The 27162-nt window shown below is 45.4% G+C and overlaps 1 protein-coding gene across 1 annotated transcript in view; it reads left to right on the forward strand.

The window, feature by feature from the left end:
* The window catches only part of Slc49a4 (solute carrier family 49 member 4), a 79317-nt gene that overhangs the window by 25459 nt on the left and 26696 nt on the right, over positions 1–27162 (forward strand). The window contains exons 3-6 of the mRNA XM_028886312.2: positions 13787–14052; positions 15850–15979; positions 21366–21474; positions 25940–26007. Of these exons, the coding sequence (XP_028742145.1) occupies positions 13787–14052; positions 15850–15979; positions 21366–21474; positions 25940–26007 (573 nt within the window). The remainder of the gene's footprint in view (positions 1–13786; positions 14053–15849; positions 15980–21365; positions 21475–25939; positions 26008–27162) is intronic.

Raw genomic sequence — 27162 nt, forward strand, 5'->3', positions numbered from 1 at the left:
TTTCCCTTCAAAATGAGAATTTGTCTTGAATAGTTTTCCTCTTAATACCAAAAGAAACAATTAATTTTATCCATAAAGTAGTTATAGGAACAAAATAGGCTAAAAGCTGTTGGTGGTAATAACATCCTGAAAATGGGAGTCAGTGTCTTGTTGAATCATTCCAAGTAGAGTGTATCTGTTCATAAAATTGTTATTATTAGAAATAAAGCAGGGTCCTTACTCTGCAGCATGTATCAAAGTTCACCCCTGACAGGTTTGAAAATTGGTATTTCAAATGAGACAAAAGAAAGCAAAGTAAATCTTGTTTCCAAAGACTTGTTTGTTTTTCTGAGCATAAAATCAGTAAAGAAATCACAAAGGGTTTCAAACAAACACTTGTGATTAGGGTTAGGGTGATGGCTAAGTTAATATTTTGACATCGACATCTTGAATTTTATGCTTCAAAATAAATCATAAAATGCAAAATGGGAGCTGGGTGGCGGTGGCGCACACCTTTAATCCCAGCACTCAGGAGGCAGAGCCAAGTGGATCTCTGTGAGTTCGAGGCCAGCCTGGTCTACAGAGTGAGATCCAGGACAGGCTCCAAAGCTACAGAGAAACCCTGTCTCGAAAAACCAAAAAAAAAAAAAAAAAAAAAAAAAAAGGGAGACTATATATTGGAAATGTTTTAGATAGCTTGTAAATTATATGTTTGTCCTAGTTTGATCATGATAAAACACTGACCAAAAGCAATCCAGGAGTGGAAAGGCTATTTCTTCTTTCAGCTCCAGCGCTGGGAGAAGTCAGAGCAGGGCTGAGGCAGAAACTGAAGCAGAGACCGTGGAGGAGCTGTGCTTCCTGGCCTGCTTCACTGCCTTTCCTCTGCAGCTCAGACCACCTGTCCAGGGACGGCATCATCGGGGACGGCATCACCACAGTGGATGAGCCAGCCTCCTGCTGCATCAGTTAACCATCAAGGAAATGTCCCACAGACATGCCCACCGGCCCCGTGGATGGAAGCAGTTCCTCACCTGACATTCCCTCTTCCCAGGTGTGCCAAGCTGACAACCTAGATTCGCCTTCACAGCATTGAAAAGAACAAAAAAAGTCAAGCGTTTTCTGAAGGGAGGAAAAGGCAGGAAGAAATGACGCAATTATATTATGATCTCAAAAATAAAAGAAAAAATGGGAAAAAATGTCCATGGAAATGGAAATAGTAGTCATACTTAATAAATGTTGATGTCTATATTCCATTATTTAAATTCATGCTTCAGTCAATATTTACTTAACAGCCTGTGCTTGTATTAATAAAGTATAGGCTAGCCTCTGTAATAAAGAGACCAAAAATATAGTTTGATAAAAGTATAATTTTTTCCCAAATATTAATATTATGAAATGACTCAAAAGCAGTCTAAAAGGTAGCGGGGCTTCTTAAGAGAAGTGGGCAGTTCCAGCATCCCCTAGGATGATCACCCTGCCCATGGGACTAGAGCTGCATCCAGAATAGAGTATTACGGCATATTTAGATGGCTGAAGGCTGCGCATCATTTCTGCTCGCCTCTCATTGGTACAGCTCATCATGGGGTCAGGCGTACCCATCTGCAAAAGAGGGCAAAGTGTAGCTCAGCTGCCAGATACCCAGTTAAAACTTGAGGGTGCTACATCAAAAGGAAGAATGGAAACTGTCTTCAAACACCCTCCACTTCCCATGCAGACGGTCCCGTGCATGTGATCAAACACACCCTGCACTTCCCATGCAGATAGTCCTGTGCATGTGATCAAACACACCCTCCACTTCCCATGCAGACGCTCCCATGCATGTGATCAAACACACCCTCCACTTCCCATGCAGATGGTCCCGTGCATGTGATCAAACACACCCTGCACTTCCCATGCAGATAGTCCTGTGCATGTGATCAAACACACCCTCCACTTCCCATGCAGACGCTCCCATGCATGTGATCAAACACACCCTCCACTTCTCATGCAGATGGTCCCGTGCATGTGATCAAACACACTCTGTACTTCCCATGCAGACAGTCCTGTGCATGTGATCAAACACACCCTCCACTTCTCATGCAGACGGTCCTGTGCATGTGATCAAACACACTCTGCACTTCCCATGCAGATAGTCCCGTGCGTGTGATCAAACACACCCTCCACTTCCCATGCAGACGGTCCTGTGCATGTGATCAAACACACCCTGCACTTCCCATGCAGATAGTCCTGTGCATGTGATCAAACACACCCTGCACTTCCCATGCAGATAGTCCCATGCATGTGATCAAACGCACCCTCCACTTCTCATGCAGATGGTCCTGTGCTGTGATCAAACACACTCTGTACTTCCCATGCAGACAGTCCTGTGCATGTGATCAAACACACCCTCCACTTCTCATGCAGATGGTCCCGTGCATGTGATCAAACACACCCTCCACTTCTCATGCAGATGGTCCTGTGCTGTGATCAAACACACTCTGTACTTCCCATGCAGACGGTCCTGTGCATGTGATCAAACACACCCTCCACTTCTCATGCAGATGGTCCCATGCATGTGATCAAACACACCCTCCACTTCCCATACCCAAAGTCTTGTCCAGTGACTGCTCTGTCGAACTCCACAGTCTGGGTATTTTGCAGCTCTTTTGACTGTGGACTTGTGGCCTTGGCCTCTGGAAGACTGTTTTGTCCGCTGTCCTCAGTGGCTGTTGTTTGAACTCTGCATCCCTCTTGAGGTGACACAGCTTTCACAGTTCACCTTCTACAAGGAGCAGATTTGGGGACCCAGTGTTATTCATTAAGCGGCGCTGTTTACCATGTGAGAAAAGCCACGAGGTACAACAAAGCCCACTATAAGAGTGTATTAGGAGAAGGGAACAGAAGGGGTGTGCATAGGCCTGTGGAGAATGACCGTGCAGGAAGAGGAACCCTCTTTTATAGATCCCCCTCCACCTCAATGCACTTATGGGCTTAAGTAGCTATACCATGCATGCACATTGATTACATGATCACGCAGTGCACATAAGTCCCTGGGATGAGTAAGCATCTTGCCTGCACACATGTGGTCATGTAGCTGGGGATTCTAACACCCAGAGGTTGCTCTAGGTCTTGAGACATCCCTCTAGCTCCTACTCCCCCAATTTGATCATGACTGTCTTGATACTGTCCTAAAAAGATCGGCCTGAATAGGAAAATGCTATTCTTCACCTGATCTGTATATGTAGACAGGCTTGAAGGACTTCCTGTTTCCTTCCTCCTTATAAATTTCATTTATAATTGAGGAGCCGTCTCAGACTTCAGTTCCAGGATAGTCATTAAGTTAAGGTTTCCTGAGTGGAAAGAATCTCTAGCAGGCTTTTGTCCCTTACATTAATGCTTGCAAACCAGCTAGCACATTCCTGACTTTGTATTACTCACAGATGAAATCCTGAAATCAGTCTCTCTTCGGGTTACCACTGTGATAAAATACCTAAGACCTGGAGTGGTGGCTGGGTCTTTGATCCCAGCACTCAGGAGGCAGAGGCAGGATGATTTCTGAGTTCAAGGCCAGCCTGGTCTACAAAATGAGTTCTAGGATAGCCAAGGCTACACAGAGAAACTCTGTCTCAAAAAAAGCAAAATTAAAAAAAAAAAGTCAACTTAAATAGAGGTGTTGTTTATTTTGGCTTACGGCTTCACAGGTTTTACTCCGAGGTCAACTGGCTTTGTTGTTCTTGGGCCTGTGGTATAAGACAGTGCCTCAGGTCAAAGGAAACTGTGCACCACAAGGTAGGAAGTGACCAGCTTCCTTCTGTGAGGTCCCACCTCCCAAAACTTGTACCATAGGTTGGCATCCAAGCCTGACAACGGGGATTTGTGGGCACAATCCAGATCCAAACCACAGTAATCAGCAAGAAGCAAGGAACCCAGAGTCATGTTACGGCTTTTCCCACCTTGTTCCTAGTCATCTGAAGTAACAGCTTTACTGTAAGTTTACAGGTGACCGGCCCTCCCGGCCTACAGCTGAGCCCTAGGGCAGTGCCACGCATGGCATGCCTTTGAGAGTACAGCTCCTTAGTTCTTGACTGATTTCTCAGTCAGGGAGTGAGTTAACGTACTGAAGCCAGCAGATCCCAGAACATGCTGCTCCAACAGCAGAATGCTTCTTGTTTGATGGTCCAGGATAGACAGGCAGGTAGGCTGGGACACAGGGCAGTTCTGGTCTACAGGTCACTTTGGAATAAGTTCCCCCAGGGAAGTCACATGCCCCCAGGGTCATCTGCACTGCCATCACTCACGGTGGGAGGGAAACCCCGGAGGGCAGTTTTGTCTGCAGGGACATGACCTTGAAGTCCTTCCAATGTAAAGTCATTAGCCCAGACTTGGATACAGCCAGCAGCAGTGGGGGCTTGTAAGTGAAGACCGCGTCTTACCCTGGGCAAATGGGTGCATAGTTCATTGTCTGGTCTTTCTTGGGAGGAGGAGATCATTTTGAATTCTCACCCCATACCGTGTATCAAAACAAATTCAGATGAAATAGTTAGATATTTAATAGCAAAACAGTATGTGGGGCCGTTTATGCCTGAACTGCATGAGGGAGCTTTACCAAGGAAAATTATAAAGAGATAAATGGATAGATGTGACTAAAATAAAGTATTAACTGTTATGCTTCAAAAATAGATGAACAGGCTAGGAGTTGGCCTCGGTCAGTGAAGTGTTGTACAAACTGATGCCCGAGTTCAAATCTCCGCACCCAACCCACACCAAAAAGCCAGCTGTGGTCAGTGTGCACCTGTAACACTAGTTCTGAGTGGGGAGTGGAGACAGGCAGATCTCTGGAGCTGGGTGGCCAGCCATTCTAGCCAGTCAGCAAGCACTGAGTTCACTGAGAGGCCAGGTCTCAAAAGATACGGTGGAAAGCAATCAGAGAAGACACCCCCCGACACAGGCCTCTGTGTGCACACATGCGCACGCACCACAGAGTGCCTCCTGCCACATACACTGCACACATGTGTCCACCTGAAAAAAAGTTGTCACATACCAAGAGAAAGAGCAACAGTACTGAAAAGAAATGCATTATAAAGCAGACTTTTGACTTGACAAGGGCGGTGGGCAGAGCCGTGATTATTGTGTTACACATGAAGAGTACTTCCGTTGAAATGAAGTGATGCCTGTGCTGTGGTCGATGTGGGCTGGGCATATCCCAAAGGTCCACTGTGACTGTGTATTGACAGGAGGCGGAGCCGATGGAAGGCCTGAAACTCTGATAGAGGAAAGGAAAGATAGCAGCATGAGCCAGTCAGTGGTGGTGCATGCCTTTAATCCCAGCACTCAGGAGGCAGAGCCAGGCGGATCTCTGTGAGTTCAAGGCCAGCCTGGGCTACCAAGTGAGTTCCAGGAAAGGCGCAAAGCTACACAGAGAAACCCTGTCTCGAAAAATCAAAAAAAAAAAAAGATAGCAGCATGGGCAGGACTTTGTGTAAGACTCCAGCTGCTTAGAAAATACAGACAACAATTCAATGGGATTTCATGTAACTGAAGAGCTTCTGTACAGCAAAAGAAATGATCAAGTGAGGAGAGCACACAGAAGGACAGGTGTAATGCTAGCTGAATATATGATAATACCAAATGCCAGCAAACAAACAACCCAGGCAATTAGTGAGTCAGTGAAATGAGCGGACAGTTCTCAATAATCAGGAAACGTGAAAAAAAAAAAAATGTTCACTCTCACTAGCCATCAGAGCTATGCAAATTTAAAACTGCATTGACTCTCCACCTCACCTCAGAATAGAAGTAACAGCAAGTTCTGCCCTAGATGCAGGCGGAGGGAACTCTAACCCGCCGCCGCTGGTGGGAGTGAAAACTAGTCCAGCCACTTTGGGAGTCAGTATGGAAGTTTCTCGAAAACTGAAAATAGAGCTACCACGTGACCTAGCTATCTCACCTGTCAGTGTTTACCCGAAGGACTCAGTTGACTCACGGTAGAGATACAGGCACATCCGTGTTCGCCGCAGCCCCATTCACAAGAGCTGAGTTACAGATACGCCCAGGTGTCTTTCAGCCGAAGAATGGACAAAAAATGTGGTTTACATACATAGTCTGACTTTTTTCAGACATAAAGAAGAGTGGAGTAAAGTTGTTTGCGGGAAAATGGATATAACCATATTAAGCTAATTAAGGCAGTCTCAGAAAGACACATGCCATATGTTTTCCCTCATTTGTGGGTCCTAGTCGCTATAGAGACATAAAGCCATATGCATACAGATGACATGGGAGCGGAAACAAGTGTCTGGAGAGCAAAGGGGACCAGTGAAACGGGGGGGGGGGGGGGGGGGGTAAGAGGAGGGTTGTGGAGCATGGGCGTGCTCTAAGTACATTGTGTACACGCATGCAGATTGTCCTATGTAACCTTGTATAATACGGTGTTTTAAGGAGATAGGGCATCGTAGCAGGTCCTTAGTTTGGGGCATATGTTAGTCATCCATGACTCTTGGATTGTAATCCAAGAATGTTCTTCTAGAAGGTGTAAGCCCGGGTCTTCCTATCTTCGCTGCCTCATGGGTTAAGATGATTGACTGTTCTCCCATGCATGTTCCCGCCATTGCTGCTTGCATGGGATGGTGCAGCCACACATCAGCACTCATTGCAGAGCCTGAAAGATGACATTGGGCAGTCAACCCCCAAAACGCTGAACTGAGTGGTCCTCTTTGCTTCATAAGTGGGCTAGATCAGGTTTTTTTTTCTTTTCTTTCTTTCTTTTTTTTTTCTTTTTAACAAAGAGTGCCTAATACAGTTTGCTGACCTGCTCACCTGGGAATGGGGAGAGAACCTGGGTTGTTCAAGTAGGGCCGGTTTGATCACAAGGCTCAGAGAGGAGGGCAGGGAGGTCTCAAACCACAGATGCTGGCTTTGAAGACAGCAGTGGGAGCCAAAGCCAGGGAATTCGGAGGGCTTCTGTAAGCTGGAAAAGGGGAAAAAAGGATTCTTCCCCCAAAGCACAGTCTTGCTACACCTTGGTTACCCCTGAGACCCAAATTAAGCTTTGGATTTTCAGAGGCATATAATACTAACAAAGTGGAGGTAATTAATGATAGCAGCAATAGAAAACTATTATAAGAGGTATGAATGTGTGTGTAATGTTAGTGTGCAAGGCAGTTTGAGGAGGCACTTTCATTGATGGAAATGTAAATTACTACAAACTCTTCAGTGAAACACTGTGGAGGGTGTTTTGTAGACCTCAGATGGTTCCTATGCTTTGCCTTACTGGCCCCAGAGAGGAAATTTGGATAATGGCTAATATCTACATATGATGAGTGCCACCAACAGTATTAATATTAAACAGTATGTTAGTGAAAACTTAATAACTAACATTAGGTAAATGTTTTTGTTATCTACCATAAGGTACTATAAACCATTAATGATTATGATAATAGAAATAATGAAATGAGAAAATGCTCATGAGGTACTAAAAGTCAAAATAATTTACTACATTAAACTTGTATATTCAGTATACTATCTGATTGCCTTGCCTAATTGTCAACCAGGAAAAAACTGAAAGAAAAAAAAAGACTGAAAAATAAAAATAATAATAACAGCCATCCAAACTGATGTATGGAATTTATGGGTGAAGCTTTTCTTCTTTGTACATTTTTTCCCTGAATTTTTCTGCTATGAATACACATACACTTTCAGTTAAGAGGATGAAGTACAAGTTATGTGACAAGAAAAAAGGTATGAGGCAACGTGAGGGGAGGCAGGCATCTCTCAGGCCAGGACTAAATCCATTTTCCTCCTGTATCTTGCTAAAAGATTGCTGTATTTGGCCTTGTGAAACAGCCTGTCAGAGCAATAAGGCGTCTTTGGAGAAATCGAAACAGGAGAATGAGTGATTGAGCAAAGATTACATAGTTAAGGAAGTCAAGAGAGCCCAGAGGCTGAATCTTCTCACGTCTAACCCAGTGTGCTTTGCGCTGTTTCCTGGTCCTTTCTCTGACTAGCGTTTGAGAAGTTACTATTAACAGCCTCTTCAGGGCTGAGGCTTTGTTTTCTCTTCAGTGATGGCTGCAGCTGCCTTGAGCAGTGTGGGTGCTTGGGGTGTTTGTAAATCAGTCGTAATTGGACAAATTGTTTAAGGATTTGAAAGTACACTAAGTCTTCATTTAAAAATAGAAGCTCTAAACTTCAGACCGACAGCTGTGGGGCCTGCATGAGACTGGACTAGGCCCTCTGCATATGGGAGACAGTTGTGTAGCTTGGTTTGTTTGTGGGCGCCCTGGCATTGGGATCAGGATCTATCCCTGGTGCATGAGCAGGCTTTCTGGAGCCCATTACCTATGGTGGGACACCTTGCTCAGCCTTGATGCAGGGGCAAGGGCTTGGCCCTGCCTCAACTGAATATGCCAGGCTTTGCTGACTCCCCATGGGAGGCCTTATCCTTGTGGAGGAGAAAATGGGGGAAAGAGGAGAGAGGGGAGGGTGGGGGTGGGGCGGGAGGAGGGATGAGAAGGGGATCTATGGTTAGTATGTAAAATGAATTTAAAAAAAACCTCTGAAATAGAAAAAAAGAAGCTCTAATGAAGTGTCCAAAGCTTGGGACTTTCCCAGGGTCTCTGTCTCGCCTTGCCTAACTTCCTTTTTCCTAGAGTTAGTTCTGAACTGTTCTTGGGCTACAAAGAAGGCAGACTATTTCTAGCACTTCTCCTCTATTCAATTTCCCGTGAGTTTATGTTGATGGGAGGTTAGGAACTGGGTGAATGTTTCTGAATTGTTAGCATATTAAGTCTAAGAAGTAAGTAATTTTTTATGAATTCTAAAATATTTCATATTTAAAAATAGACCTTAAGTAAAGAACACTGGCTTACCCCAAGGAAGTATCTGCTATGTTTGAAAAAAGCCAATCCCAGCACTCGGGAGGCAGAGCCAGGCGGATCTCTGTGAGTTCGAGGCCAGCCTGGGCTACCAAGTGAGCTCCAGGAAAGGCGCAAAGCTACACAGAGAAACCCTGTCTCGAAAAACAAAAACAAAAAAACAAAACAAAAAAAAAAATTTACAGCTGGGCGTTGGTGGCGCACTCCTTTAATCCCAGCACTCGGGAGGCAGAGCCAGGCGGATCTCTGTGAGTTCGAGGTCAACCTGGGCTACCAAGTGAGCTCCAGGAAAGGCGCAAAGCTACACAGAGAAACCCTGTCTCGAAAAACCAAAAAAAAAAAAAAAGAAAAAAAGAAAAAAAAGAAAAAGAAAAAAGCCAGTCTCTGGCATCAGCAGTACAAGTCATACCCTAGGGGCTGGTAAAGTAGGGCTGGGCACGGGATGAAAATGTCCCAGGCACTGTGTCCCTTCACTCTGCCTGCCTCGGGGCATCACAGCAGCCGCTGATTTCTACTGCCCCATTTCAATGGAGAACCTGCAGATGATGTCTGGGAGAGCGGAGGGGGTCTGTGGGTGATGACGTCACTTCCGATTGTGCTTTCTAGTCCTGCCTTAGCCGTTAGTTATGTGACCAAGACTCCACCCAATGCTTTCCAGAGAAAGGGACCTTTCAAATTACAAATGGTATTTTTCTTTTTGAGACAGGGTTTCTCTGTGTAGTCCTGGCCATCTTGGAACTCACAGAGATCCGCCTGCCTCTGCCTCCTGAGTGCTGGGATTAAAGGGGTGCACCGCCACCACCCACCATAAATATTAATTTTAAATGTGTTATTAACTTCTCAAGGAGGTAGGTCTGAAATCGCTTTTAGCTACAAAAATTGAAATGATGAGACACATTACTCTGCATAGGTACCATTTAGGAATCGTAGGTATTTGTCCCGTGATGCCAGAAAACAAAAGGATAAGGTACCAGAAGATCATACAATGCGAGCAGAAACGTCGAGTACTTAGAAAACACAGTGTAGCTCTTGGTCTAAACTTGCACCATTGGCATTTCTTTGAAAAAACAAATACTATTGAATATGAAAAGGAGTGCAGCTGTACGTGAGTTCCACCATGTGTGTCCCTCAGGGCTTGTCCCTCCTGTGTACAGAGCAGTAATTGAAGGCCAGAGGCACCTAGAGCAGGCGCAGGACTTGGCAGATCTCTCCCGGCCAGAGCCTTGCTAACAAGCCATGGCGGTGCCCATTCCTGACCCTGCATCCCAGGTTTGTGGGTACGACAGGGGCCCCTATCTTACTCTCCTCGCTGATTGCTATGGGAAGCCTAACTGTAGCCCATAGTTAAGAAGTGAGGTCTCGTCCATTTCCCACCTGGCTCACAGTGGTGGGGTAAGTGAGGCTTGTACAGGTGGGAGAGAAGAAAAGATTTGTGGGAGAGAGCAAGCAAAAGGAGTTGAGGTTGGGGACAGAGACCACCGAGGGAAGCCGTGTGAGGAGGCTGGGAGGAAAGAGGCCACGCAGCTGCCCCTGACCGACCTGCGCAGGCCCGATGGATGACCCCCATCCGGTGTGGTGTTTCAAATGAGGAAGTGTCATACCCCGTGAACAGCCCAGGGCAGCTCCTGGCCACTCCTGTGGTGCCACCTGGCTTTATTGGCCTGTAGCTTCCGCCCTGCCCGCAGCCACTGTGCTGTGACAGGGACGTCAGACTGACCTTTACACTCTCAACGGCTTCTGTAACAGCATTAACTCCAGAATACTTGCTAATGACCTTCCCTTTTCTTAGAATGGAGAGTGTGGTGGGGACTGTACATGTGTGTCATGGCGTGGTTATAGAGGTCAGAGGACAGCCTGTGGGAGTCCATCATCTCTTTTCACTCCGTGGTTCCCAAGGATTGAACTCTGGTGTCGGGCTTGGTCGTAAGCACCTTGACTTACTGAGCCATCCTCCGGGCCTGACTTTGCTTTTTTGTATTGCTAAATTGAAATTTCTAAAAACTTAAACGGTATTGATCCCATGTGTGCATTTGGATGACTTGAGGATTTTATTATTTGGGGGTTTTGTTGTTGTTGTTTTCGAGACAGGGTTTCTTTGTGTAGCCCTGGCTGTCCAGGAACTCGATTTGTAGACTAGGCTGGCCTTGAACTCAGAAATCTACCTGCCTCTGCCTCCCAAGTGCTGGGATTAAAAACGTGCACCACCACCACCCTGCTGACTTGGAGGATTTTAAACAGTTTAGTTGCATGCTGATTATACTTAAACAGGTCTACAGAGGAAAAAGATATCACATGATGGAATTGCTGTAGGTATCCTGGGATCTGCTGGCTTTACAGGAACTATTTGGTCACATAAACATTTTGAATTTACTTCTTTACCTAGAAAATTATTTCCTTTCCACAAGAGATCTTTATTTGTTTTCATTTTTGAACCTAGGAATATTAATGACATTTAGAGCTATTTTCCCTTCAAGTAATCTACCTAATATTCATGGAGAGAAGAGCAGACCTGGCTTGCATATTTCACTTCTTAGCTCCTGCTTAGGAACCCTGCCTCCTCTGTGTGCCTGTTTAATATTTCTTTCTGCATTCAGGAATTTTTTTTTTCTGAATGACTTAAGATGCCAGTTGTCAGAAAGTAAAAAGAAAGAAGGAATTGAAAATGCACATGCTGGCCGGGCGGTGGTGGCGCACGCCTTTAATCCCAGCACTCGGGAGGCAGAGCCAGGTGGATCTCTGTGAGTTCGAGGCCAGCCTGGGCTACCAAGTGAGTTCCAGGAAAGGCGCAAAGCTACACAGAGAAACCCTGTCTCGAAAAACCGAAAAAAAAAAAAAAAAAAAAAAAAAAAAAAAAAAGAAAATGCACATGCTGCTGCTAGCCGGGCGTTGGTGGCACACGCCTTTAATCCCAGCACTCGGGAGGCAGAGCCAGGCGGATCTCTGTGAGTTTGAGGCCAGCCTGGGCTACCAAGTGAGCTCCAGGAAAGGCGCAAAGCTACACAAAGAAACCCTGTCTCGAACCCCCCCCCAAAAAAAAAGAAAATGCACATGCTGAAAGCTCAGGTTGGAGAAGGTCCCCTGGCAGAGTCTGTCCCATCTGTCTGTCTGTCTGTCCATCCATTCTTCTGTTGGCATCGTGTGCTCCCCGGCCCTAACTGCCCCCGCGCCCCCCCCCCAGGCAGGAGACACTGCCCTGCACTGCCCTGCCTTCCTTTCCTGCCTAGACTTCCGTGAGCACATGCCGTTTTCAATATGAGCGGATATTGAGAGCTGGACACGGAGGGGCCGAGGGTTTGGCCAGTAAGAGGTAAGAGTGCTAGGAGCGGATGAGGAAAAGTGACCGGGACAGCTGAGGACAGCATGGCTCCCCTTCACTCACCCTGACACCTGAAGTCAGGAGGATGTTAGAACTGTGGGGCCGAGGTCCTGGGTCCAGTCCTCAACACACCCACACCTTAGAAAGGTCTCCTTAGCCGAGGGTTGGTCCAGGTCCTCAGCCTCACAGGTTCCCAGGGAAGGCACAGGAGTCTAAACCCTACCTTCTCACTGTGCAGAAGTGGAGTCTCGGTGCCCGGGGCCATTCAGACATCTGTTTGCTCGTGGGATCCAGATAGTGATACGGGGGAAATCAGGGTCCCGCTTTGGGGTTCCTAGTCTCATTAATAAAAGAACTTAAGTATGGACTGAAATGGCAACAGTTTTATTAGCGCTTAAAAGTAAAGCTTCAGCAGCTGCCTGGAGGAGGCAGATGGAAAAGAGGAGGAAAATCTCTGCCCCTCTACTGGCATGGAGGTCAGCCCCAGGGTGGACCAGGAGCCACATGGTGGGGAGGGAGGCTTTAGGAAACGAGCAGGGAGGTACGGGTGCTGGGGGGGGGGGTGCTTAGAGAAGAGATCGGACGGAGGAACGGAAAAGCCACACTTTGAAAATTCAGAAAGGCAGACAGACTTAGCACCTACATGGCTGCGGACTTCTAATCGAATACACCGGGGCACGAGGTTCTAGGGGGGAAAAGTACAGGACCTCATTAAAGAAGGGATGATCCGCCCTCCCTTTTGAATGGTCCTCCGGCTGGTCCCTAGGCAAAGTGACTGAACCAGCCCAACGGGAATGTTGGGTCTCTCTCCACCCAGGCCGGAGCGGTTTCTGTCTGACACTAGAAGAGTCTTGATGATTATTTGGTGTATGGATATCATTCAAAACTTGGCGTAGAGTGGGTATGAAATATTGATCTCAACTGTATCATTTCTAGGGACTGTTAATGAGTGGCAGTCCACTAGGAAAAAACAATGCATTTTTAATCTTATTTTTGACTTGCTTTGTTAGCACCTTGGCAAGTTTCTTCCAAGCCTAGGCTCTCCTCTTTCAGCAAATTTGAACGATAATGGGGTAAATGAACCAAGTGTTTTAGTCAGTGTTCTATTTCTGTGAAGAGACATCATGACCATGGCAATTCTTATATTTAATTGGGGCATGCTTACCGTTCAGAGGTTTAGTCTATTGTCATCAGGGTGGGAGGCGTGGTGGCATGCAGGCGGATATGGTGTTGCAGAGGAGCCGAGAGTTCTGCATCCTAATTTGCAGGCAGCAGGCAGAGGGAGACACTGGGCCTGGCTTGAGCATTAGAAACCCCAAAGCCCACATCCAGTGACACATTCCTTCAACAAGGCCTCACCTCCTAATAGTGCCACTCCTTGGTCAACAAGCATTCAAATCTGTGAACCTATGGGAGCAATTCCTATTCAAGCCACTACATGAAGGTTCTAGCAAGTTCTTATTTGTGAAGTGGGTAAGTGGTAACTAACCATACTCAGTCTTCCTCCCGGAGAGTTATCATGCCATTCGAGAGCAGTTCAGCTCACCGTCTCAGAATGCCGTTATTTTTGACATGTATATTTCCTTTTGATTTAGGAAAAGCTTGCTTCAGATGTCTTGCAGCCTTGTAACTTTCCTAATTCCAGATTAATCCATGGAGGACAAATATTGAACGGCCTGGCAGGTCCGACTGTCATGAATGCAGCCCCGTTTCTCTCCACGACATGGTTCTCTGCAGATGAACGAGCCACTGCCACAGCGATCGCATCCATGCTGAGTTACCTGGGTGGAGCATGCGCATTTCTCGTTGGGCCCCTCGTTGTTCCGGCTCCCAATGGGACATCGCCCCTTCTCGCCGCGGAGAGTAGCCGGGCTCATATCAAAGACCGCATCGAGACTGTACTATATGCAGGTACCACGGCGATCTTTTTCTAACTGGTTTACTTTGGTTTCTGTTCCAACCCCTGCTCTCTAGTTCCGGTGTGCCAGATCGTATCCCAGGGTCCCCCGAGGACTGATAGATACACACACACACAGAATGTACTTTCATTGTCTTATACGGAGGTACTGCTTTGAAACAGCCCTTCCTAGGACGTTGTTAACTGGGACGTGCTCTTGCTACATGGGAAAGTCTTTGTTAATTTTACGCTCTTAATCCATTTACAGCAAAGCACTCATAACACATATCCGAGAACCTTCTGTAGATGTGGCATCTGTATACAAAACTAAATGTCACACATCTGTTGGTGGCATTCAGCCTGTTCTCCCTTGCAGTTTCCCCATTAGTGGCCACGTTCTTCCCTAATTAATCTCCCTCACCTGTAGTTTATTCTTCTCTTCATTGCTCTGTGTATGTTAGTCTATTAGTCAGGACACTGACCTTTCTAAATGTTCTCTAGAGCCATTCCTTGTTAGTTCCAGCCAAGCCTTAGACTCGGCTCCTATAGCTCTTTCATGTCGTCCTCCATACACCTGTTTCTTGCTCCTTGGGTCTTACATCTTTGCTGTATCTAAGCATTGTGCTCAGCACTGGGGATTGGTGAGATCAGTGTTGAGACCGTTGTAGTACCAATAGGCACATACAAGGTGGAAGAATCAAACTTGCCTGGGTTTAGAGAGAAGTTGAGGGGTTACAGAAAGCTTTATTAAGAACATATTGATGAACAAAATTCAGAATTTCATAGATAGTCAGCAAATGTTCAAACGGGTGAGGGTGTTTCATGCAGGGGACCCTGAAAGGCTGGGCGCTGGGGTTGCCATGGCTCCTGCTCAGCAGGGCTTAGAGGCAGGTAAACAGTCATAGAACAGAGTGGTGGTGCCACGCTGGGGCTCTGAAGCCACGAGGCAGCAGTGGCATGCCTGCCTCAGATTGTGGGCGTGCAGTGGAGCTCCTTAGAGATGCAGCATCTAGCCTGGAACCTGGGGGAAAGAAGGAGGCAGCAAAACCCAGTGGGCAAGGGAAGATGGAGAAAGAACCATGGAGAAAACTCCCAGTGGGGGGAGAGAACCTGGTACCGCCAGTCAGCTGAAAGTATAGAGTAGTTCAGATCTAGTGAGGGTCCATTAAACGAGAGGGGAAGCCAGGCCTTGGAAGCTTCTAGGGAAGGCCCCTCCATGGGCCAAGACCACACTCTGAAGTTCAACCCCAAGAGTTAGGTGACGAGACTCACATTTTGGGATTGGCCTAGAGAGAATAAAACTGAAAGCTGGGACCGAGGAGAACTGGGAGCCTTGTGTTTACATTCTCGGTCTCTTGGTTTCTTACTTTTCGGTGCGTCCTTGTCTTGTTTCACTTTGCTTGCTCCGTGTTTGCACTGAATTTGTCTTACCTGCGCATCAGAAGTCCTGCCCTCCATCAAACAGAATCCTGTCCTTCCCAGTCTCCTCCTGTCTTCCTTCTTTCTGAGTACCATGCTTCCTAGAATCGTCTTAGACCGCTTCAGAATCTCTCCTACAGGGTTTGGGTGGGCTTTCCCGCCGAGGAGCATTGCTCATCTCTCAGCCTTTGGATGGCTGGTGTGTACCGGTCACCACTGTGCATCTTTGTTCATAGCACGCCCCCTGTTGGTGGCCTGTGGAATTTAGGGCTGCACATGCCCAGTGTCTGCTCTGGGCACCAGAGTTTGGTCATTGTGGAGCTAGATATTAAAGAAATAAGTACTGACTTTCTGTATCACTGGTTAACACTTGACTGTTGCTTTTCTTCCAGAGTTTGGAGTTGCCTGCCTAATATTCTCCGCCACCCTCGCTTACTTCCCACCCCGGCCCCCCCTTCCTCCCAGTGTTGCTGCGGCGAGCCAGAGGCTGAGTTACCGGCGCAGCTTCTGTAGGTTACTAAGGTGAGCAGACTGTGGCTGCGGCTGCTGTCAGTGTGTGTGTGTGTGTCTGTCTATGTGTGTGTGCCTGTGTGTGTCTGTGGGTGTTTGTGTGTGTGTTTATATCTCTGTGTCTGTCAGTGTGTGTTTATGTGCATATCTGTGTGTGTTTGTTTCTGTGTGTCTATGTCTGTCTGTCTGTGTGTGTCTATGTCTGTGTATGTATCTCTGTGTTTGTGTCTGTATGTCTGTGTGTGTGTGTGTGTGTGTGTGTGTGTGTGTGTGTGTGTGTGTGTGTGATGGGTGTGGGGATGGCACACATGTACCACAGCATACACGTGGAGGTCAGAGGACAACTTTATGAAGTCAGTTCTCTATTCCACCTTTACATGGGTCCCAGGGATCGAACTCAGGTCATTAGCCTTGCTTGGCAAGTGCTTTACCCTCTAAGCCATCTCTCTGCCCCTAATTTTTAATGTTTAAGTATAATTTGAGGTGGTAATTTTTAGCATTAATCAGATTGTAACAATTCATGTTAATATTAATTAAAATACTAATTAATTTTCTATCAGAAATATATCTTGAAAATTTACCAAACACCAAAATGTTATAAAATTTTGTTTCATCCATGTTCCATGTAGACTCAATATTTTAAAAATCAGATCTCTTAATTTCTGTTATGTGAAACTATAGACTGTTTGGGTTTGTTATTGTATGTTAACACACATTGTATAGGCACTCGTCAATACAAAGTAATAAAATGATATCCTTTCCATATCATCTAGAACCATCTCAGTGTACTCCATTCAGCTCATAGAGTGGGAAATGCAATGTATCACTTCATCTTATTGGTTTAAGTTAGATGTAGTTAGACTCTGCCCTCAGAGATTCTAATGCCCTAGAACTTAAGCTTGACTCCAAACATCAAATGTCACTGTGGGTTGTGGCTTGTAGTTGGGACGTGTGATGTCACCTTCTGAGTTTCCTTTCCTAGTTAGTTGTCAGGAATTGTTGCGAATTCCTTAGCTCTCTGGTTGGTTCTTTCATTTAACCTCTCTGTCCCTTCTTTCTCCATTGCAAATTCCTTCCAGTAAAGAACTGTATCATTGTATCCTCTGTATTAATACCCGAGCCACATACATCATCATAAAGTTTTTAGTATCTCACTAGGAAATATTAGGAGGGAATAATTAAAATTAATTTCAGTAGTATATTTTATTCAACCTTATATATCTAAAACATCTTAACATGTAGTCAATATTAAAATTATTAATAGGCTATTTTACTGTTACTTTTTTAAGTATCTACTGTGTTTTCACCTTTGAACACATTTCAATTTGAACTCTGTTTTTATTAGAAACAGTTGATATATATTTAGATCAAATTTATCGTTGAAAAGTACTCATTGAGCAGTATTTCCCACAGTTTATTTTTCATCTAAAATAAAGAATAAGTCATTGTTTTCTCACACCTTGACTGTACAGGTCCTTGATGTTTTTAAAGGACAGTTTTATCAGGGTCATAGTTGACAGTCTGCCACTTCTTTAGAATACAGTATTTAATTTTTTCCTCATAATTCAAAAAATTTCCATAGCTGAAATAACAGTCTTCCCATCTCTTCATCTATAATTGCTTTTCTTCCTGGGCAAGAACCCAACGTGTTTTATAGATAACCCAAGTCCTAACTTCAGATCTATCAACAACTGTTTAGGGTGTTCTTTGGATATTTTAAATTCTAATTTCCAGTAACTAATTTTCTTCTTTTTGTTTGTTTATAAGACAGTGTCCTATTCTGTAGCCCTGAGTGGCCTGGATCTTGTTATGTAGACCAGGCTAGCCTTAAACATGCAGAAATTCACTTGTCTCTGCCTCTGGAGTGCTGGGATTAAAGGCGTGCACCACCACCTCTGGCCTCTTGATTCCGTTTGGATTGTTGAAGACTAATGCCTGACAGAATTCACTGTAGGTTTGCTGAAAGTGTCTCTTAGCACGATCCACTTACGCAGCCTGCATCTTCCCACAGCAGACATTGGATTCTGGTGCAGCATATTGCCACTCGTGATATTTGCAGTGTGTCTTCTTCAAGTGAGGGAATTACAGTTGTAGATCAGTGTAGACGAAAGTTAAGATGGAATCAGTTCATTGGCACCAGGAAGATCAGTGGCCGGTGTGCCCCAGTAATGTCTCAAGTTTTGCAGGTGTTAAAGTGAGATGTAATTCTTGGAAAAAATAAACCTTAAGGACAGGGTTGTTTCACGGTTTGTAGAGAGCTGCCTAGCGAGTATGGGCCCTGGGTTGTATTTCTAACACTGCACATCAATTAGCGAATAAATATAAAGTTCAGTGGAAAGGTACTTCGCATTTCTTGTGGTTTAAAGTTTAGGCTTAAACTAGTTAAAAGGAAGAAATTTAAAGTTCAATTGTGCTAGCCCCATTTCCCATGGCTCCCAGGCCAACTAATTTAATAGGCTGAGCACCATTTTCTAGACAAAGTGAGATGAAGTGTAGAAGGTAGGAAATCCTTTGTTTTTACATGTGATAATGGTATGTACTTTGTGAGACATTACCAAATAAAATCAAGTTTCTTGCTCTAAGGTACAGTAAGAAGGTTTTGAAAACCCACTTCCCTATAGCACCATGCATATTATTACTTTCCACATAGTAGGTTAAGAAAAGCATCAGGGGCAGTAGGTAGAGCCCAACGCCCAGAGTTTCATCTCCAGGATCCACGTGATGGAAGGAGAGAGCAGACTCGTGAATGTTGACCCCCCATCTCCACCTCTCTCTGTCTCTCATTCACACGGTGACTAAATAAATGTAACAAAAACTGTTCATGTGGGTCTGTGATAGTCTGAGGTAACGGTTCTTTCCAATGCTGTTCGTCTAAGTTTTTCTCACCGCAACACCACCAGCGGAAGTTACGTCGGTGGGCGAAGCTAGTGACCGAGCATTCCGGGGAAATGCGAAGCACTGGAGGGCCTTATGCTGAGTTACAGACAAGTTGTCCTGACAGGAAAGAAGAGTAACTTTGTTCCTCTGACGGGAATGTCCCCAGTCAAGGCCGCTCTGGGTCTGCCGTGGAGTGGAGTGTGGTCCTCCTCCTCACACGAAGGCCTCACCGAAGCCTGCCCTCTGGGTCGTGGCTGGGGACTGCTGTACTTCTTGGCTCTCTATGGGGTTCTGTGGTCCTGATCACCCCATAGCTCAAACCTACAGGAGAATTGTCTCTGGTTTTTCAAAGAACTTGAGAAATCTTATTTCCTATTTGATTTTTAAGATGTTTTAATTTAAAGAGCTGGCTCTGTAAACAGTAATTTCATTATCTGGATACAGCAAACCCTTCAGCAGTTCTGCTCCGGGGTTTTCACCGTGCCGTTCACTTGTTTTCAATACACGTTTGCCTGTGTGGCCTGACGTGACCCTTCCCCCTTTTCTACGTCAGCGTCATGCGTGGTGTTGGCTGCTGGCTTTGCATTTTAGAGTTGATCCTGTTCCTTCAGAGCACGTCACCGCCTTTATTTTATTTTCCTTGTCTTTTTATATTTCCTACTCCTCACCCCTCCCATTCTCAAGTGCCTTTCTATGAGTTTCCTTACCTCTTTTTTTTGTAGAATGTGTATAGCTTTTCACATAGATCGATGTGTGCATCATTCTGTTTGACTGGTTTTTGTTTGTTTGTTTTGAGACAGGGTGTCATTTTGATCAGGATGGCCTCAAATTCGCTCTGTAGTCCAGGTTGACCTTGAACTTCTGACCCTCCTGCCTCCACCTATTTAGTATCTCCATTTCCTGAGTGCTGGGATTACAGACGTGCCCCAATGCCCAGTTTATGTGGGGCTGGGAATCATGTGTGCTAGGCAACCACTGCACCAAAGGAACTACATTGTAAGCTTTCAGTAATAGAACATTATAATATGTACAAAGCAGAATAATAGAACCCCCCTCCACCCCCAAGAACTAATACCGTAGTCACTGGTGTATAACCACCTTGTTTTCTCTCTACCCACTCACTCCACCAAGGGAAGTGCTTCAGTATATGTAATAAACGTTAAAATATCCAGACCTTAAAAAAACTGAGATAGGGTCTCACTATGTTACCCAAGCTTTCCTCAAGTTCTAGGTCCATCTGCCTCAGCCTCTGACTGTTGAAGCACTCTTTTGAGATAAATGTATTATCATTATACCTCAGAGGGGCCTAACAGTAATTTACTGACAAGTCAGGATTTATTTTTTCTTATAAGTTTCTTCAATGATTTATTCATTTTTATTTTATGTGCATTGGTGTTTTGCCCGCGGGTATGTCTGTGTGAGGTGTCGGATTCTCTGGAACTGAAATTACAGACAGTTGTGAGCTGCCGTGTGGGTGCTGGGAATTGAGCCTGGGTCCTCTGGAAGAGCGGCCCCTGAGCCATCTCTCCAGCCCCACGTGTTTACATTCCTATTGCCTCATGAATCTTTTTCTTTTTTTTAAAGATTTATTTATTTATTTTATGTGTATGAGTGCTCCGACACACCTGCACACCAGAAGAGGGCGCCAGATCTCACTACAGATGGTTGTGAGCCACCATGTGGGTGCTGGGAATTGAACTCAGGTCCTCTGGAAGAGCAGCCAGTGTTCTTAACCGCTGAGCCATCTCTCCAGCCCATCGTGAATTCTTTTCAGTAGTTGTTTGGTTTTCCATTTCACATCCGGGTTTTTAGTCAATGCTATTGACAGCTGGTGTAGGAGGGCAGCTTTCCTCATATGATGACCAGCACCTGCTGGGACTAAAGGTGTGCGGCACCACCGCCCGGCCTTACCTCAGATTCTTGCCCCCATTCTTACCCACGCAGTTTCATATTCTCTCCTTTAAAAAACCCAAACCCAAACCCAAACGAAACCATGGAGCCCGTTTTGTGTTGGCCGACTGTTTCTGCAGATGGGGCCTGCCCTGGAGTGTGACTGATAACTATGTTGTAACTCCATTAAAGAAAACTGATTTTCCCTCTCTCCCGGCAGATAACACTTACTGATAGCTTCTTGGTGAGGGATGGGACCTTGTGTCCACTCCCCTTCCCCAGGCTGGGGTTTTGTCTGGTTAGACCCTGTGCATGCTGGCACGGACTCTGAGTTCCTCTGTGCCTCTGCCCTGTTGTGTCTGGAACACGGTATTTCCCTGGTGTCGTCCACCAATTCAGGCTCCTACAGTCTGCCCACCAATGAGCCTTGAGCACAGGGGTGTGATAAAAGTCATCCCGTTTAGGGCTGGGTTCTTATAAAAGATTAACAGGTTAGAGAATCTTGAGTTTATTTAAAAATGGGCACATATTTCCTAATTCAGTTCTGTGTTCCCGTCTCAAAATGACTTAAGTGTTTCATAAATAGTTTAAATTCTGCATTTTAAATTGGTAATAATGTTTTCTTTTGCAGCAATTTGAGGTTTTTGATGATTGCTTTAGCATATGCGATACCGCTTGGTGTGTTTGCCGGCTGGTCTGGAGTTCTGGACTTAATTTTAACACCAGTGCATGTCAGCCAAGTGAGTATTTGTGCCTGTATATACGGCAGGCATTTTAGTTCATTTAATGTATAAATAATTGTGATATGCTTTTGGTTTTAGCTTCAAGGATTTGGTAAAATATTGCCTAAATCATTGTTGAAAAAACAAGATTCCTATGGGACAGTTCAAAACTCAATCTTTGATATCAGCCATGAATTTCACATTTCTTGGGCTGCTGTTAATACTGATAAACAGAAGAGTAAAAAAGTCTTAGTGTGTTCACTTCATCATTTATCCTCGTTTCATACTTGATAAAGTAAATTATGAACCTATTATCTGATATATTGCTATTCTAGGTACTTTCTCTCTTGTCTCAGAATTAGAACATCTTCTCTTTTTCAAACATGACCATGGCCAGCAAAATGGCTTCATGGGTAAAAGCACTGCAGCCACCATGGTGATCTGGGTTTGATGCTCAGAACCCAGGGAGTGGAAGGAGAGACCTGATTCCCACAAGCTGACCTGCATGTGAAGGAACACATACACAGATGCACACACATGCACTTGAGAGTGCACGAACACAGACACACTCCCCAAACTGTCCTCTGACCTACATGTGTGCATGCTTGCACATACACAGATACACACACACAGACTCAAATGTGCAAGAACACACACTGCCACAGCTGTCCTGTGACCTGCCTCTGCCTCCCGAATGCTGGGATTAAAAGCGTGCGCCACCACTGCCCGGCTAACCCCTTCTACTTTTATAAAGAAAGCTAATCCCATTTTCATAAGGGCAGATCTCTCATGACTTTATTGTTGAAAGGCCTCTCCTCAGGCTGGAGAGATGGCTCAACAGTTAAGAATACTGGCTGCTCTTCCAGAGGACCTGAGTTCTAATTCCCAGCAACCACATGGTGGCTCACAACCATCTATAATGATGTCCTCTTCAATTTGATGTCTTCTTCTGTCATGCAAGCATACATGCAAATGCAGTACTCATATCCATAAAATACATAAATAAATCTTTAAAAAGAAAAACAGAAAGACCTCTCCTCATCACACTATCACACCAGGGATTCAACTCCACCACGTGTTTTGGGAGGACACCAGCTTTAGACCATAGCCAAGCCTTTACCACAACCCAGAAGCTTTCTTTAGTCTCCTGACCCGTGTTTTGGATGACAGGCATTCCCTGTGTGCTCAGTTCCAATAAGAAAAAGTGCAAGTCTGTTTGAATGATGCTGATTTGGGTGTATCTGTGCCTTGTGTTGCAAACCCTAAGAAGCCCTTCCAGGCATCTGTCTATGTATAAACTCTGAGAGACACAGAGTCCATGATCACACCAGATATTAAAGCATAATTTAAAATAAAATGAGAGCAACAAGATTAAATAAAGAAAGGTTAATTATTGGGTAGATTTTTATTAAATAAAGTAAATACCATTAACAAAGGGAAAAGATCATAACTGGCTTGAAAAGACGGGCATCAATATAGCTAGATACATATTCTTCTTAGTCTGGCACACAGTGCCACTCACCCCAGGGCAGATGATAGTGTGTGGGCTGTGCTAGAGAGGTGGATGGCTCAGTGGTCACATAAGCAAGGGGACTGGAGTTTAGATCATCAGAATGCACGTAAACCAGTATCAGAGGTGTATACTGTAGTCCCGGTGCCAGTGTCAGAGGTGCGCACTGCAGTCCTGGTGCACTGCAGTCCTGGTGCACTGCAGTCCCGGTGCCAGTGTCAGAGGCGTGCACTGCAGTCCCGGTGCCAGTGTCAGAGGCGTGCACTGCAGTCCCTCGGTGCCAGTGTCAGAGGCGTGCACTGCAGTCCCGGTGCCAGTGTCAGAGGCGTGCACTGCAGTCCCGGTGCCAGTGTCAGAGGCGTGCACTGCAGTCCCGGTGCCAGTGTCAGAGGCGTGCACTGCAGTCCCGGTGCCAGTGTCAGAGGCGTGCACTGCAGTCCCGGTGCCAGTGTCAGAGGCGTGCCACCGTAAGTCCCAGGTGCCAGTGTCAGAGGCGTGCACTGCAGTCCCGGTGCCAGTGTCAGAGGTGTGCACTGCAGTCCCGGTGCCAGTGTCAGAGGCGTGCACTGCAGTCCCGGTGCCAGTGTCAGAGGCGTGCACTGCAGTCCTGGTGCACTGCAGTGAGGAGAGAGATAGGAACTGCTGAAGCTTGGAGGCCATCTTAGCAGTGACGGACAAGAGACCCTGTCTCAGACAAAGTAAACACAGGGTGGAACTCACACCAGAAGTTGTCCTCCACTGTGCACTATGACATGAACATGCTGGCACGAGTGGCATGTGCTCATATGTGCGTGCACACAACCCCCCACCCCGATTTTACACACAGGCACACGCACGCACACACATTTTTAAATAGAGGAAATAATGTGCAGAGGCCTAGGCGTTAAGTGGGTGTTGAGTAACAGATAACAGAGCCCGAAGGGAGAGGAGTAGCCCTGCATTTCTAGTCTTCTAGTCCCCCATGCCAGTGCTGTGGAAAACTAGAGATCATCCAAGCATCGGGCGCTTCCTTGTCCAGAGAGCCCGTGTGTGCTTCTGGTAGAAAATCCCGGAAGAGTTGCTGCATTGGAGTGCTCCAGTTGACTGTGGAAAGCCCACTCCCCCATCCTGAGGACCACAGCAATTTAGGACAGAGTGTGTAATGGTCCTGGACACTTGGCCACAGCTTGACAGCTCCTGCTGTTCTAGAGCCCAGACTGCTTCTGCTTTGTACTGATTCTGTCCCCAGACCTGGTCCCCTTGCAAACATGGCTGTCCAGATCCAGAGGGCAGGTGGTGGAGAGAGAGAGTGGAGGAGCGTAGAGCTGTCTTTCAGGTCCTGGCATCCATTATGGGGACTTTGTTACCAACGGGGGAAGAGTATGTGGAGGGTGTGCTCAGGTAGAAGGGGAGGGAACATTGGCGGTCAGACCCCCTCACAGTCAAAATGTGACTCCAAAAAGCAAAGGTAATAAAAGATAGACACTAGCTTGGGCACCTCTTAAATGCCAGGTGGTTGGGCCTTGCATGTAGCTACAAGGAAAGCCAGCAACCTTTCTGAATAGAAATAATAATAGAAATAGAAGAATAATTGTATCCTATAGAATACAAAACAGATTTCTGGGGGCCATTTCAGAGTTTTTTTTTTTTTAAGAGTGTGGAAGTAAGAAATAAAGCGCTGAGCAAGTAGGTGATTGTAGGAAGAGAAAAAAACGTACCAGTATTCTGAAGGACTCAGAGCCTCCATCATAACAACTAACAGTGTTCAGTGCTTTACCTCAAAAAGAACCTTCGCAGCCCCATGCTCCTGACTTGAAGGGTGTGTGTGGGGGACAGAGGGCAAGTCATAGAAAGGTGCCCCAGTGGTGTGGAAATGTAGGTGGTGTCGTCAGGTGCCCTGTGGAAGGTGACTTGAAAGTGGGGAAGAGCTAAGACAGGAGAGGCATCCTGAGATGGGAGAAGCCACTGATGCTGAGTGAGCACTTGCTGTGTGCTCCCACCGAGCTAAGTCCTGGCCACAGATGGTCTCCTTCATGATTTTGTAGGTAAGAGACACAATCGACCAGGGTCACTGAGCTCGTCAGTAGCAGGAATAGAAACATTTCTGAGTTTGGCTTTGCTTTCGCTTTTTCTGTCTACTTGTGTTTGTCAGACTTCTAAGCGAAGGATATTGGCAGAACTGTGCACCAGGAGGAAGGCGTTACTGTGCCTCGTGGTTTTAGAGATTCTAGTCTGTGTTGGCTTGGCTCAGTGCTGTGGGCCTGAGAGAGGCAAAATATCATGGCGGGGGGGGGGGGGGGGGGGCAGAGCAGTTGACCTTCTCGTGGAGAGGGGGCCCAGGACAAGATACAGTCCCTAGGGACATGTCCCCAGTAACCTCCTTCCTCCAGGTAGGCCCTACCTCCTAAAGCTTCTGGAACTTCTCAGGTGGTACAACCAGCTGGGGACCAAGCTGAGTCACCTGAGGCCTGGATGTACATATCATATCCAAATTGCAATACCACCCTTTTCCTCAAGTCACACCTCTCTCTGCCCCTGTCCCTCTCCTCTCCTCTCACATCTTCCATCCCTTGATATGGTCTTAGGTATGGCCAGATGTCTTAGCAACAAATTATTTTCTGGGAGTTTTATGTGTGATGATTGAATTTAAACTTCTTGAGGTCAGGGACTGTTTTCTCTCCTTTCTTATTGAGTTCTTAGTCCTAGGCAGTACTAGACAATGCTATTGTATAGCACATGACTGAAAATATTCAATGGTATTATTTTGTTGATTTAAACATTCCAATAAAAATTAATGGAGGATATAATTATGTAGATACATTTGTATTCATTAGTTATATATGACTCCTTTTGTTTTATCCATTTTCTTAAATAATATTTCCTAGATTTGTTGCCCTTGATGCAGTAAATATTGACTATAGCGGATTTCATTTAATTTCTCCTCAGTTGCAACATGCCACACTTGTATTAACGTGTCTGCTTCTTTGTTAACAGGTGGATGCTGGCTGGATTGGATTTTGGTCTATAGTTGGAGGCTGTGTTGTTGGGATAGCTATGGCAAGGTGAGACTATTTCATATCAAACTTTTAAGTGGTCAGGGGGAAAAGTCAGAAGAGAAGTAGGTTCCCTAGTATAAACATTATTGAGGAAAGAGCAGAAGAGAAGGCCAGAAACAGCCACTTGTTTGGGCTACAGATGTTCATGCGGCAGAAAGCATTCCATCCACAAAAAGCCTGCTTGGGAACATTTCCTCTCAAAATGGTTTCTGAAGACCAGAAATGTATTTCCGGTATAATTAAACCCCTTCTCTTTGTTTATTTGAGGGCAACATCTTCAAATGGGCCCCCAAAAGTGATGTAATTTTTAAAAATAATAAAAAGGTAAATCAGTAGCTAACAAGAAGGAGCCACATATCAGAGCATCCCTGGGCTCATAGAAAGGCAAAACCCCAGTTAGCAAGTGTGTCCTGTGAGTGTCCGATTTTGATGGAAATGTCTGTAAAGGTCTCCAGTTTCCTCAGACTCTCTCTCATCCCAATCCATTATGACAACACATTCTTAGAATGGGTTAGAAAGGAAAGAGGGTTCTTATTTATTCTAAAACCAGGAGTCTTAGAATATGTCTCTCCTTCCGGTGACATTGGTGTGTCTAAAGAAAGAGTGTCGTTTGACCTCCAAGCCATTGGATCACGCCAAGACCAGCCAATCACCTCACCAGGAAGAAGAGAATCTAATATATATTTGAGGAGATCACGGAGATATATAAATCCCCTCAGTATCTGAACCCTTATTGAACATAATTGACACAGGATAATATATGTGGACCTTGCAGTTTTTTACATAGTGTTTCTAAGATGATGCAGGAATAAATTGAATTTATAACTTCCAGGTCACTTTATTTGTTGTTTTTTTTTTAATGTTTGAAAAGCATAGAAGAATAAAATATAAAAGGTAAAGGTTTAGGCTAGGAAATCTCTTCACTGATTGTGAAACACATTGCCCTGATAATTCTGACAAGAATCAGTTTTTCTCTAATAAATAATAATAATCAGTGAACTCGGCATTCAGACTAAGCATCTGGCATCTCTTTGGGGACACATCTTCTTAGGGGACATTTTAAAAAATAATTTGTTTATTTTTTTAAATAATTGTTTATTTTTATGTACATTGGTATTTTGCCTGCATGTATGTCTATATGAGAGTGTTGCACACTGGAGT

Source organism: Peromyscus leucopus, chromosome 12, assembly GCF_004664715.2.
Source record: "Peromyscus leucopus breed LL Stock chromosome 12, UCI_PerLeu_2.1, whole genome shotgun sequence".
Classification (NCBI taxonomy): Eukaryota; Metazoa; Chordata; class Mammalia; order Rodentia; family Cricetidae; genus Peromyscus; species Peromyscus leucopus.